The following is an 11,954-nucleotide window of genomic DNA, read 5'->3' as shown; positions in this document are numbered from 1 at the left end:
TGTGTGTCTGTCTGTGTGTCTGTCTGCCTATCTGTCTGTCTCTGTATGTTTGTGTACACCTAAGTGCGTAAGGGGAGAAGGGGACAGGTCTAGCACAGAACGTCTCCTGCCATGCACCCCCTACTTTCGTTGTGACTGTGTGCATGTGCAGAAAATCAGCAAGCTGCACCACTGGGGTACCAACGACGAGCAGTACGGCAAGGCCAAGAAGACACTGGGAGAGATCTGGGACGGACTCCGGGCTTGTGCCGACAAGAACAAGGTACTATGTCATGCTGTGTGTTGTCTGTCTGTCCGTGTGTGACTATAACGAGCAGTACGGCAAGGCCAAGAAGACACTGGGAGAGATTTGGGACGGACTCCGGGCTTGCGCCGACAAGAACAAGGTACTATGTCATGCTGTGACTTGATGTCTGTCCGTGTGTGTGAGTGTGTGGCGGGGGATGTGGGGGGAGTACGAATGACCAGCAGTACGGTAAGGCCAAGCAGACTCTAGGACAGATCATCGGATGGACTCAGGGCTGGTGCCGACAAGAACAAGGTACTATATCATGCTGTGTGTTGATGTCTGTCCGTGTGTGTGAGTGTGTGGGCGGGGGATGTGTGTGGGGGGGTGTGCTGTCTGTCTGTCCGTGTGCGTTGTCTGACGTCTTCTCCAACTTTCTTTCACTTTTGAAGTCAGAGACTTCACTTTGGACAAGGGGGTCAAAAACAGACATTTTGGGTTGGTAAATCGGTGTCGTTTGTAATGAAGTGTGCGTCACTTGTTTTGAAAGCTCCATTTTGGAGGGCGCGAAGAAACAAAGCGGCTTTGATAAAAAAAAAGGACGCAAAACCAAAGCTTCAAATTGTACACAGAGAGGGTCAAAAACAGACATTTTGGTTTGTTAAATCGGTGTCGTTCGTCATTACCGTAAGTGTGCGATGACGTGTGAATGACGTGGTTTCAGGACGGCGTGGTGACGCTAGAGGAGTGGATCAACATGTGGAAGGTGACACTGGAGGACGTCAAGGCCGGCAAGCCCTTCCCCGACTGGCAGCAGAAGTACATGGAGTTCATGTTCTACGCTAACGACACCTCAGGTACGGAGAGAGAGGGGGTTAGGGGGAAAAGGGAGAGAGTGGGAGGAGAGAGGGGGAGGAGAGAGGGGGAGGAAAGAGCTAGAGAGAGAGAGGGGGAGAGAGGGGGAGGAAAGAGCTAGAGAGAGAGAGAGGGGGAGGAAAGGGCTAGAGAGAGAGAGGGGGAGAGAGGGGGAGGAAAGGGCTAGAGAGAGAGAGGGGGAGAGAGGGAGAGAGGGGGAGGAAAGAGCTAGAGAGAGAGAGGGGGAGAGAGGGGGAGGAAAGAGCTAGAGAGAGAGAGGGGGAGGAAAGAGCTAGAGAGAGAGAGAGGGAGAGAGAGGGGGAGGAAAGAACTAGAGAGAGAGAGAGGGGAAGAGAGGGGGAGGAAAGAGCTAGAGAGAGAGAGGGGGAGAGAGGGGGAAGATAGAGAGAGAGGCGGAAAAGAGAGGGGGGACCGGGAGAGGGAGAGAGGGAGGGAGAGAAAGAAAGAGAGACGGGGAATGTGAGAGAGAGATATTGAGAGAGAGGAGAGAAAGAAAGAAGAAAAATTGAGACAGATAGACAGACAGGCGGACAGACAGACAGACAGACAGACAGACAGACAGTCAGACAGTCAGTCAGTCAGACAGACAGATAGACAGTCAGACAGACAGACAGACAGACGGAAAAAGAACAAAATAGACAGAGATACTGAGAAAGAGAAAGATAGAAAGAGATATTTAAGAGAAGAGAGAAGGGGAGACGAGGTGACAAGGACAATTGTCAAACAGTGTCAGATTTAAAATCTAAAGAACAACTCATCACAAGATTGAAAGATCCTTTCCCGAACAGTTAAGACGTGTTTGTTCACATTGACTTACCCTTTGCAGGTGACGGCTTCATCGACAGGGACGAGTACGTGACCATCCAGACCAGCTTCGGCAACAACAAGGCTGACAGCAACAAAGCCTTCGACCAACTCTCTAAGGTCAGTCAGCTAGTCAGTCAGTCAGTCAGTCAGTCAATGAGTTAGCTGGTTGAGAGATTGGTTAGTTAGTTGTAACCACCAAGACCATCTTCGGCAACAACAAGGCTGACAGCAACAAAGCCTTCAACCAACTCTCTAAGGTCAGTCAGCTAGTCAGTCAGTCAGTCAGTTAATGAGTTAGCTGGTTGAGAGGTTGGTTAGTTAGTTGTAACCACTAAAACCAGCTTCGGCAACGAGGCTGACAGCAACAAAGCCTTCGACCAACTCTCCCAGATCAGTCAGCTGGCAATCATCAGAAATGATTGAAATTATTTCCCTCTAGTTCTCTTCGTAAGGAAGAATGTAAGTATGGTTGGTGATGTCTTGGGCGTGCTGTAATATGTGAAGAATGTAAGTATGGTTGGTGATGTCTTGGGCGTGCTGTAATATGTGAAGAATGTAAGTATGGTTGGTGATGTCTTGGGCGTGCTGTAATATGTGAAGAATGTAAGTATGGTTGGTGATGTCTTGGGCGTGCTGTAATATGTGAAGAATGTAAGTATGGTTGGTGATGTCTTGGGCGTGCTGTAATATGTGAAGAATGTAAGTATGGTTGGTGATGTCTTGGGCGTGCTGTAATATGTGAAGAATGTAAGTATGGTTGGTGATGTCTTGGGCGTGCTCAGTGTAATATGTGAAGAATGTATGTATGGTTGGTGATGTCTTGGGCGTGCTGTAATATGTGAAGAATGTAAGTATGGTTGGTGATGTCTTGGGCGTGCTGTAATATGTGAAGAATGTAAGTATGGTTGGTGATGTCTTGGGCGTGCTGTAATATGTGAAGGAGGAGAAGATGTTTGTCATTAACATTTTTATTTCTACCGAAATAACTTACAGAACCTTGTGCGCTCTTTATTTCTGTAGGGCACAGACGGAAACATCTCCAAGGAAGACTTCGAGAGCTTGTGGAAGGAATACTTCCTGTCAAATGACGCCAGCCAACGAGGCAACTTTCTTTTCGGACTTCCACCCCAGTGAACGGGGTCATTGCCATGGCAACCTGTGACTTCCACCTCGAGTGTGACAGTGTGAGAGATTCCCAGCATACAAAGACGAGACATTGTTGAGATGTGTTTTTTTTTTATACAATCCATAAAAGTGGGTTACATTTTTTTCGGGAATTTTGAATTAAAAAAATATGATTTAAGTTATAAACAGGACGGTTGTAGAAACAATTGTTGACAGAGAAGTGTTAGGGTGTTGTATGGCTTGGTGTGGGAATTCTGTTTCACTGTTTCGATCGTTGGAAATGTGTTTGTGTCTTATTGGGGAAAATTGAAAATCGAAAGTAAAACGACGGATGTGAGAAATCAGCGTTGGTTTGATCGTCTTAGCGTCGTGCAGAATTTGGCAGTGGTTATATTTTGGAAGGTTTGGGAGATTTTTGAAGACAAGTTCTGGAAAGTTTTGGTTCCTGGGAAAATAAGAAATGGTTGTGTTTGAAGTTTTGAGCTTTTGGTATAGAGAGGAGGAGTTTTGAGTGTACGGCAGGAAATAATGACAATCAGACTGGTTTGTGAATGTTTTTGACATTCGAAAAAGAAAGGTATTTTGGAAAGTTAGCCAACATGAAACGCACACTTTGGGTCAGGGCGTTTTATGCAAGACATGTTGGCGCAAGAATGCACACAGTTTTGGCTTCGGAGATTGCACATTTTCTGACATTTTCTTGTGTTTTTTTGAGAGAAGAAATTGGTTTTGAAATTGGCAACCGGAAATTGGAAATTAAAAACTGCGCTATACAACGTGGAGGGACTGGTATATCCTATATCCCACAGCTCTTCCAGAGGGCTGATATATCTTATATCGCACAGCTCTTCGTGTCATTACAAGACTGTCCTTCCAAACATGGACAGAAGTATATGAAGGTGGGCCCAAACAAGCCATGAAGGTGAACGCAAAAACAAATGCAAACACCACGGCTTTTTATTTGACTTTGTTGTGGATTTTGTTTATCAGTGTTCTGCACAAAGGCTTTACATTCTCGATATTGTTAAGCTCAAGGCATCTAACTTTGTTGGGCATTTTGCTTAGTGGGTCTTATATTTAAAACATAGTACTTTTCACTTCAGCACTGTACGCTGTTACATCATCTCAATTTGAAGACTAAACTTTCCGTAATAAATATTTTACTTTTCAAAGTGCTGGGAAGACACGTATTACGTCCAAAGCATTTGGCATCAGAACTGTATACCAAAAACAAAGTTAAACCTAATAAAATCAGGTTTGTAAATCAACAGGATTCGTCAAGTCATTAAAATGCTGTTGTCGCTAATGTACACTTTCGTGTTGGTGCTCAATGTCAAAATGCTCATTTCTTTGTGTTAACATTCGGGAAAATGCTCATTTCTTTGTGTTAACATTGGGGGAAATGCTCATTTCTTTGTGTTAACATTGGGGAAAATGCTCATTTCTTTGTGTTAACATTGGGGGAAATGCTCATTTCTTTGTGTTAACATTGGGGAACATCTTCCTAAATTACTCTTTTTAATGTTCCCAAGTGTAAACTTTTTTCTTTTAAAAAATTTTTTTTCTCAAAAAGGAGCGTGTTTGATTAATAACAAACGTTCCAACAACCCACCTTTCTTTTTTTTTTTATTCTGAATTTTGGAACGTTGGCAGTCTCTTTGTTTTTGAGTCACTTGAGAAAAAGTGACTCTATGTAATCGGTCAGTGTTAGTCTGTCCGGCCGGCCGTCCGGCCGTCCGGCCGGCCGTCCGTAGACACCACCTTAACGTTGGACTTTTCTCGGAAACTATCAAAGCGATCGGGCTCATATTTTGTTTAGTCGTGACCTCCAATGACCTCTACACTTTAACGATGGTTTCGTTGACCTTTGACCTTTTTCAAGGTCACAGGTCAGCGTCAAAGGAAAAATTAGACATTTTATATCTTTTCTCGGAAACTATCAAAGCGATCGGGCTCATATTTTGTTTAGTCGTGACCTCCAATGACCTCTACACTTTAACGATGGTTTCGTTGACCTTTGACCTTTTTCAAGGTCACAGGTCAGCGTCAAAGGAAAAATTAGACATTTTATATCTTTGACAAAGTTCATCGGATGTGATTGAAACTTTGTAGGATTATTCTTTACATCAAAGTATTTACATCTGTAGCCTTTTACGAACGTTATCAGAAAAACAAGGGAGATAACTAGCCTTTTCTGTTCGGCAACACACAACTTAACGTTGGGCTTTTCTCGGAAACTATAAAAGTGACCGGGCTCAAATTTTATGTGAACGTGACTCATTGTGTTGTGAATAGCAATTTCTTCCTGTCCATCTGATGCCTCATATAATATTCAGAACTGCGAAAGTGACTCGATCGAGCGTTTGCTCTTCTTGTTGGATTTGTTCCCAAGTGATTTTTTTAACTCACTTCAGTAAATGCTCATTTCTAATTATTAAATATTCTGGACAAATATTTGATAATTTTTTGGACAAATATTTCACAATTCGTTTCTGCCAATGCTCATTTTCTTATTGCGGACAAATATTTGATAATTCTTTGAACAATTATTTGATAATTCGTTGATGCTAATGCTCATTTGTTCTGCTGCGGAGAAATATTTGATACTTCTTTTTCTTCTGCGTGATAACAATATACTCCAACGATGTTTTGAAGTCTTGCGCACTAACACAAACAGCGCAGTTTGTATATTGACCCTTATCGTAGTTAGAGATTGGACCGAGTTCTGCACAGAAAAATGATTTGTCTATATTCGTATGTTCAGTGCTTGGCTCAAAGTCTATTCTTGAACCCTTTGCCCACCATTCCAATAAAAAAAGTGTGTCAAAAGCTACTTGTGTTCGGTGTTGGTGATGTCACGATTGTTATGATGGTGTTTGTGAAACGTCACAGTGTTTTACAAAAAACAAGACACACTCATTTTCTCTTAGTTAACTGGTTTTCTCTCAGAACAAATCAGTTCCCACATATATACCACAGAATGTAAAGTCAAAAAAATCACATGAAAACAGGAAGATTATCCTGCATTCAAAAAGCACATAAAAATGGACGGACTTATGTTACCCTCACACCTTCAACAAGAACCAATCAGAACACTGACTGAAATGCACAGATAAAAATACAACATTCAAATGGCCTCTCAAACCAAGAACACAACAAACAGCATGCATCAATAACTATGCAACATTTATATAACACTTTTTTTTTTTTTAATCAAAAAATGTTAACAAAAAAAACAGGCAGGGGAGGTAATGCGGAGTCATGTAAAGTTGAGTGACATCTGTCCCGCCGTGGATTTGAACTTTTGACCCATGCTCTTCCAACTGACCTACCACAACCCATGTGTTGGATAGGCGATAGTTAATTTACTTCCAGAGGCTGAAACAGTCTACTGAATCTAGCCGAGGGCAGGTTTTTCCTTAAAAGTAAGTGAAAAATGTTACCTCCAAAGGAATAAATTGTTATCTTCAGTTTTAATGAACGTATGTTTCATTTCAAGGGGAATAATATCACAAAACCACTTCCAAAAGTAGTTGTCTCCCTTGGGATAAACCAGGGCCTATTCCGATCTTGTTTTATTCTGCGCAAATCATGATTGAATCTAACACACGTCAACAAATTCAAGCATATTAATTCACAACATGTACACCTGCTGACGTACAACATACACTTGCTGCCTGTTAAAATTGAAATGGAAACTAGAAGACTGTACAGTAGATATAATTAGTTCAGTACTCTGAAATATGCATTCACCTTCCCAGAACAATCATTGTACATGTGATCGCTGTCTGCAAAAGACGTTAATCACATTCCAAAGAAATAATTAAGCTAATTAATGGAATGTGTGTGATCAACTCAGATGTTCATTTCATCCAAACACTGTGTCTGGCGTTGTTTTGATGTACGTACAAAGGTATTGTCCTCCACTTTTTACCAAATGTCCTTGTTTTGTGTCAAGAGGTAAATCCAGAGAAAAAAAGTAATTGCCAGGATATAAATATAATTACTTCCCTTGAGTTTAGCAAAGTCCTGTCCAGATCTTACTGTTACATGGCCTCCCTGTCAAGTCTATTTCATTTGCCCACCTTACTATCTTTAAAGGAAGCAAAATAAAAACCAAAGCATAATTTTATTCGTTGCCAGTTCTCCTCGTTATCGTTTGTATACTGTGTAATTACGTTGTGTGTTGATTTCCAAGACCCGTAGGGCATTAGGTGCTTGTAAATGTTTTGTATCTATTTTATGTTCCATTTTCGGGGCTCGGGTAGCTCAGGTGGTAGAGCACTGGACTTGTGATCCAAGGTTCCCAGGTTCGAATCCAGGCCGGGACAGACACGGGTCAACTTTATATGCAGACTCAGACAGTATCCATGTCCCATCCCCGTGTCACCACAGTGGCACGGAAAAGACCTCGGCCATTCTGCCATAAGTGCAGGTGGCTGGCTACACCTAAACACACATACAACTGGGTATCTCATCTAAAGTCGGGCTATAACCGGGAACATGCCCCTAATAGTTTCACCGTGAGGGTGTAAAACAACATTTATCTATTATGTTCCATTCCTTAACTTATCTTATTTTGCATAGTACAGTGGAACCCCCTTTTTAAGACCTCTACAAATCTGACAAAACCAGGTCTTAAAAAGGGAGGGGTCTTAATATAATGGGGGTCATTTTACACAGGTTATCAACAGAAAGTCTGAGAAAACAAGGTCTCAAAAGGGAGGGAGTCTTGAATTTGGGAATCTTAAAAGGGGGGTTCCACTGTACATGTATTTTCTAAAAAGTTCCATTCATTCACTTGTCTGGTTTTACTGACACATCACGTGCTGCCCAAGATAATTGCGGAATAAGGAAAGATATCGTCAGGTCTGTGATTTGAAGCCCCCCATTTGCGTGCCTGTGTTGACCACGCTGTTGAAGCGCGGTCGTTTCTGTAACTCATCCTGCGTGTTGAGGACAAACTTGTTGGCAATGCCAGGGCTTCTGTTAAGGATAAGAAAATAAAGGAATAAATGAAGGAATAAAAAATAACTAAATTCAGCAGTTTTTGCATACATAATATGGAATATGTACATGGTTGCAAAAGGTATCAAAACCCTCTAAAAACATGTCCAAAAAAATTTGATCTAAAAAAAGTAGGATCTTCTCAATTGTAGGTAAACAGTACAGTGAATAATTCTTCTGTGAAATAAGGAAGAAAATCTTTAAAAAAAAAAAGGGGGGGGGGGGGCTTAAAACTGAGAGTTCCCATTAGTAAAATAACCTTACAGCCAGCAGAAGGCAAGACTTGTAAGATTTCAAAAAGAAAGACAAAAGTGTTGACTTACGTCATGAGGAGTTCCATTGTGCGTAACGTGTCTTTGGTCTTCTTGTGGTTCTTCCCCAGCACTAGCTGCTCGATGCCGTAACACTGAAAAGAAGGAAAATAAATAAAAATCACAATGAAAGCACCCCAGCAGGCCTCCCAAACTGTGCGCCCCTACCTACTACTATGCACTAGAAGCAGGAAAAACGTACCAGAATTTCTTGGGAGGGGTCCAGCGACACACTAAAACCATTAAATCTGTTTATCATACATACCATTTGTACTGATTGTCAGACAGTATTCGTCTGCTAGTTCCATACAGGATGACAAGATGACTAACTTTTCTGCCAGATCTGTCACAACGCAAATTTACGGAGCAAATTTAACAGTTATGACAATTACCGCTTTCAAAAGTTCTGTTCTTCCGACCCTCGTCAGTTCTGCTGATAATATTATTCACAAACATGCACTATCGTTTTGTGAAGTAAACATTTCATAAACTTACCATTCTTGTTTTTTGATTAATGAATTTGGAACATTAGCACTTCTATCTGCCTTGGAATTCATATGCATCACTGATTTGTTCTCACTTTTTTGTAAGCTCTGAGCGCCCGTTCAATGCTGCCCTGCGACAGGTGAATGGAGCCCATCAGTTTGTACGTGTCTGACACCTGCTCTGAGTAGTCGCCGAACGCCTGGCACTTGGGGTTGATGCTGGACTTGAGCATCGTCATGGCCTCCTGCACGTCAAGCATTTCTTTTCTCAATACAGTGGAACCCCCCTTTTAAGACCCCCCAATTTAAGACTCCCTCCTTTTCAAGACCTTGTTTTCTCAGAATTCTGTTCATAACCTCTGTAAAGTTACCTCCAATTTAAGACTCCCTCCTTTTCAAGACCTTGTTTTCTCAGAATTCTGTTCATAACCTCTGTAAAGTTACCTCCAATTTAAGACTCCCTCCTTTTTGAGACCTTGTTTTCTCAGAATTCTGTTCATAACCTCTGTAAAGTTACCTCCAATTTAAGACTCCCTGCTTTTTGAGACCTTGTTTTCTCAGAATTCTGTTCATAACCTCTGTAAAGTTACCTCCATTTTAAGACTCCCTGCTTTTTAAGACCTTGTTTTCTCAGAATTCTGTTCATAACCTCTGTAAAGTTACCTCCATTTTAAGACTCCCTGCTTTTTAAGACCTTGTTTTCTCAGAATTCTGTTCATAACCTCTGTAAAGTTACCTCCATTTTAAGACTCTCTGCTTTTTAAGACCTTGTTTTCTCAGAATTCTGTTCATAACCTCTGTAAAGTTACCTCCAATTTAAGACTCCCTGCTTTTTAAGACCTTGTTTTCTCAGACCTTCTGTTCATAACCTCTGTAAAGTTATCCCCATTTTAAGACTCCCTCCTTTTCAAGACCTTGTTTTCTCAGAATTCTGTTCATAACCTCTGTAAAGTTACCTCCATTTTAAGACTCCCTGCTTTTTAAGACCTTGTTTTCTCAGAATTCTGTTCATAACCTCTGTAAAGTTACCTCCATTTTAAGACTCCCTCCTTGTCACGATCGGGTGACAGAGACCAAGAAAGTGTCACTCAGTGGAGTGCCTGTTCTTGGTCGATAATGATAGAAAGCGCCTGTGCGTGATATTGAGCTACAGCAGAGGTTGCTGACAGCGCTTAATGAACACGGATGTTTTGAAACGCACGAGTTTTACAGTGGAGGTTTCTGCTGTCATAGAGCTGACGGTTTTTCGCTGACAGCGCGCACGGGATTTTCAGGGATTGAGTTTCTCGTGTCTTTTTTCTGCTTGGGGAGGCAGAATTGTGTATAGCTGGACTGGTTTTGTGACAAGGTCAGTCACGTGTATTTGGCTAGGTTGTCTGTCTGAGACACATATACGGGGCACTTGACACCCAGCGGCAGAAGGGGAAGGATCTAATACACAGTTTCTAGAGTATGATGGTTTTTCACCGAATATTATATTCGGCACTCTAGGGGAGCTTCCACTAGTTTTTCCTGTCTCACTGCCAGTACTTTGCTGAGGACAAGTCGTCAACTTTCCTTCGTCGGCGATGGCTTTCGCATAAGGATTCGACAAGGGGTTCTGGACGTTTTTGGTCACTGTTGACGAACAGAGACTGTTCCAGGGAGGAAGCGGACTTTGCTTCCATTGAGAGTACAATCATAGGCTTTTGAGGTAATAAATCATTATTTAACGCTGTTGATGAGTCTGTGTTGTGGAATGAAATACTCTCTGTTGTTCTTTCCAGGTTAGCGCATAATTTACTCTCTGTGACGCTAAAATACTAATCTGTATATGGTTTTTGCAGATAGGGAGAGAAGGACGGAAAATGGCTGTTTTGTTGTTGTAAAAAGTCCGTTTTGTGCAGGCCCACGTGCTCGATGAGGTATTTAAAGATGACATGTTTTAAGGTGGTGGGTGAGGGGTAGCTGACATGTTTAGTGCACCGATGCTTTCTGTTTGCAGCCTTCGTTCATTTCGCTTCGCTTCGTTACGTTCCTGTAACATCTGCACGGCTGACTTTGGCGGGACCTGTTGAAGCTACGCTAACCAGGAGACCGGCTAACCAACGGACCGGCTAACCAGCGAACCGGCTAACCAGCGGACCGGCTAACCAGCGAACCGACTAACCAGCATACCGGCTAAGCAGCAGCAGCAGAGATAAAGCTAAGTGCACCATGTCGTACGCACCCCGTTGACCACCGTTGTCTTTTCGTATCTATGATTTCATTGGAGTAGTGACAACGTGGGGTGTGTGACCCCTGCATGAACTAGAGCTTTTTGAACAGAACATTCTCATTTTGACTGTATTTACACGGGTTCAGCGTGTTACTATAATTTTCTATATACTACTGGCATTTTGTCAGTGAACACTGTTTTTTTACGTGTTGAGAACGTAAAAGGAACATATTTTGAGTGAAGGCTCGAGGGAGGTGGAGAGTTTATACATAAACAGGCGTCTGAAACTTATACTTTTGTTGACTCTATTTAATTGTATGACTGCGAGAGTGGGTCGTGGTGTGGTTAGTTAATTAGTAGTAATTAACCGGTTCATAATCACCTTAAGTGATATATTGAAACGTGACACATGGGGGCCAAGCCGGGATTTACTCAGTTAATTTCCAACTGATAAAGACCCACCAATTAAGGATAACTAAGAGCAGATAATCTCGTCAGTGCTCGACTTATTTTCTGCTTGGTGCTACCCTTTTTTGTATAGTTTTGATCATATACCACACCTTAAGCGATTCACATCTTGCAGGAAATGTAAATTGTAATTTGTGAGTTATTGTATGCGCTAACTGTGATTACCTCCCTTTCCTTTGTTTGTGAATCTTTGTTGTTGTACGTTCAGAGTTTTCCGTTGCAGAGAGCTGAGCGGGGTTAGCGGATTTGTTATTCGTTTTACTCAGTTTTCTCTACATTGTTGTTTCGCATTCTGTAACAGGTTATATTTCTACTGTCTTGTTTTACTTGGATTTTTCTCCATATTTTGACTTTGTTGGAATTTTGGGGGGGAAGGGTCCGAGGACTTCTGTCCTAACCAAGGCTGTGGGAGACACTTTGTTTCACCGCAAAAAGCAGCCGATAAAGTAGGC

At 42.0% G+C, this 11,954-nt stretch overlaps 2 protein-coding genes across 2 annotated transcripts in view; one reads left to right on the top strand and one right to left on the bottom strand.

Annotated features, from left to right (window-relative positions):
* The window catches only part of LOC138950906 (calexcitin-2-like), a 57,717-nt gene extending 51,474 nt beyond the window's left edge, over positions 1 to 6,243 (top strand). Inside the window, exons 3-6 of the mRNA XM_070322608.1 lie at positions 152 to 262; positions 951 to 1,083; positions 1,929 to 2,026; positions 2,930 to 6,243. Coding sequence (XP_070178709.1) covers positions 152 to 262; positions 951 to 1,083; positions 1,929 to 2,026; positions 2,930 to 3,043 — 456 coding nt within the window. The 3' untranslated portion in view covers positions 3,044 to 6,243. The remainder of the gene's footprint in view (positions 1 to 151; positions 263 to 950; positions 1,084 to 1,928; positions 2,027 to 2,929) is intronic.
* Positions 6,244 to 7,144: 901 nt separating this feature from the next.
* On the bottom strand, positions 7,145 to 9,130 carry LOC138950907 (tetratricopeptide repeat protein 23-like). Its single transcript, XM_070322610.1, has 3 exons — positions 8,933 to 9,130; positions 8,365 to 8,447; positions 7,145 to 8,020 (listed from the first exon to the last, which is right to left on the bottom strand). Exons 1-3 carry the CDS (start codon positions 9,095 to 9,097, stop codon positions 7,900 to 7,902), a joined length of 369 nt encoding a protein of 122 aa, XP_070178711.1. The 5' UTR covers positions 9,098 to 9,130; the 3' UTR covers positions 7,145 to 7,899.
* Between the last annotated feature and the right edge of the window lie 2,824 nt (positions 9,131 to 11,954).

This window comes from Littorina saxatilis, linkage group LG16 (genome assembly GCF_037325665.1).
Source record: "Littorina saxatilis isolate snail1 linkage group LG16, US_GU_Lsax_2.0, whole genome shotgun sequence".
In the NCBI taxonomy this organism is placed as follows: domain Eukaryota; kingdom Metazoa; phylum Mollusca; class Gastropoda; order Littorinimorpha; family Littorinidae; genus Littorina; species Littorina saxatilis.
This window is presented reverse-complemented; position numbering and strand designations above follow the sequence as displayed.

Bases quoted from the DNA above. Each gene is read 5' to 3' on its own strand.
- LOC138950907 (XM_070322610.1), bottom strand. From the start codon at position 9,097: ATGCTTGACGTGCAGGAGGCCATGACGATGCTCAAGTCCAGCATCAAC. The intron at 8,448-8,932 runs GTGAGAACAAAT...CCTTCTTTTCAG, and splicing joins CGCTCAGAGCTTACAAAAAA to TGTTACGGCATCGAGCAGCT. The intron at 8,021-8,364 runs GTAAGTCAACAC...TATCCTTAACAG, and splicing joins ACAATGGAACTCCTCATGAC to AAGCCCTGGCATTGCCAACA.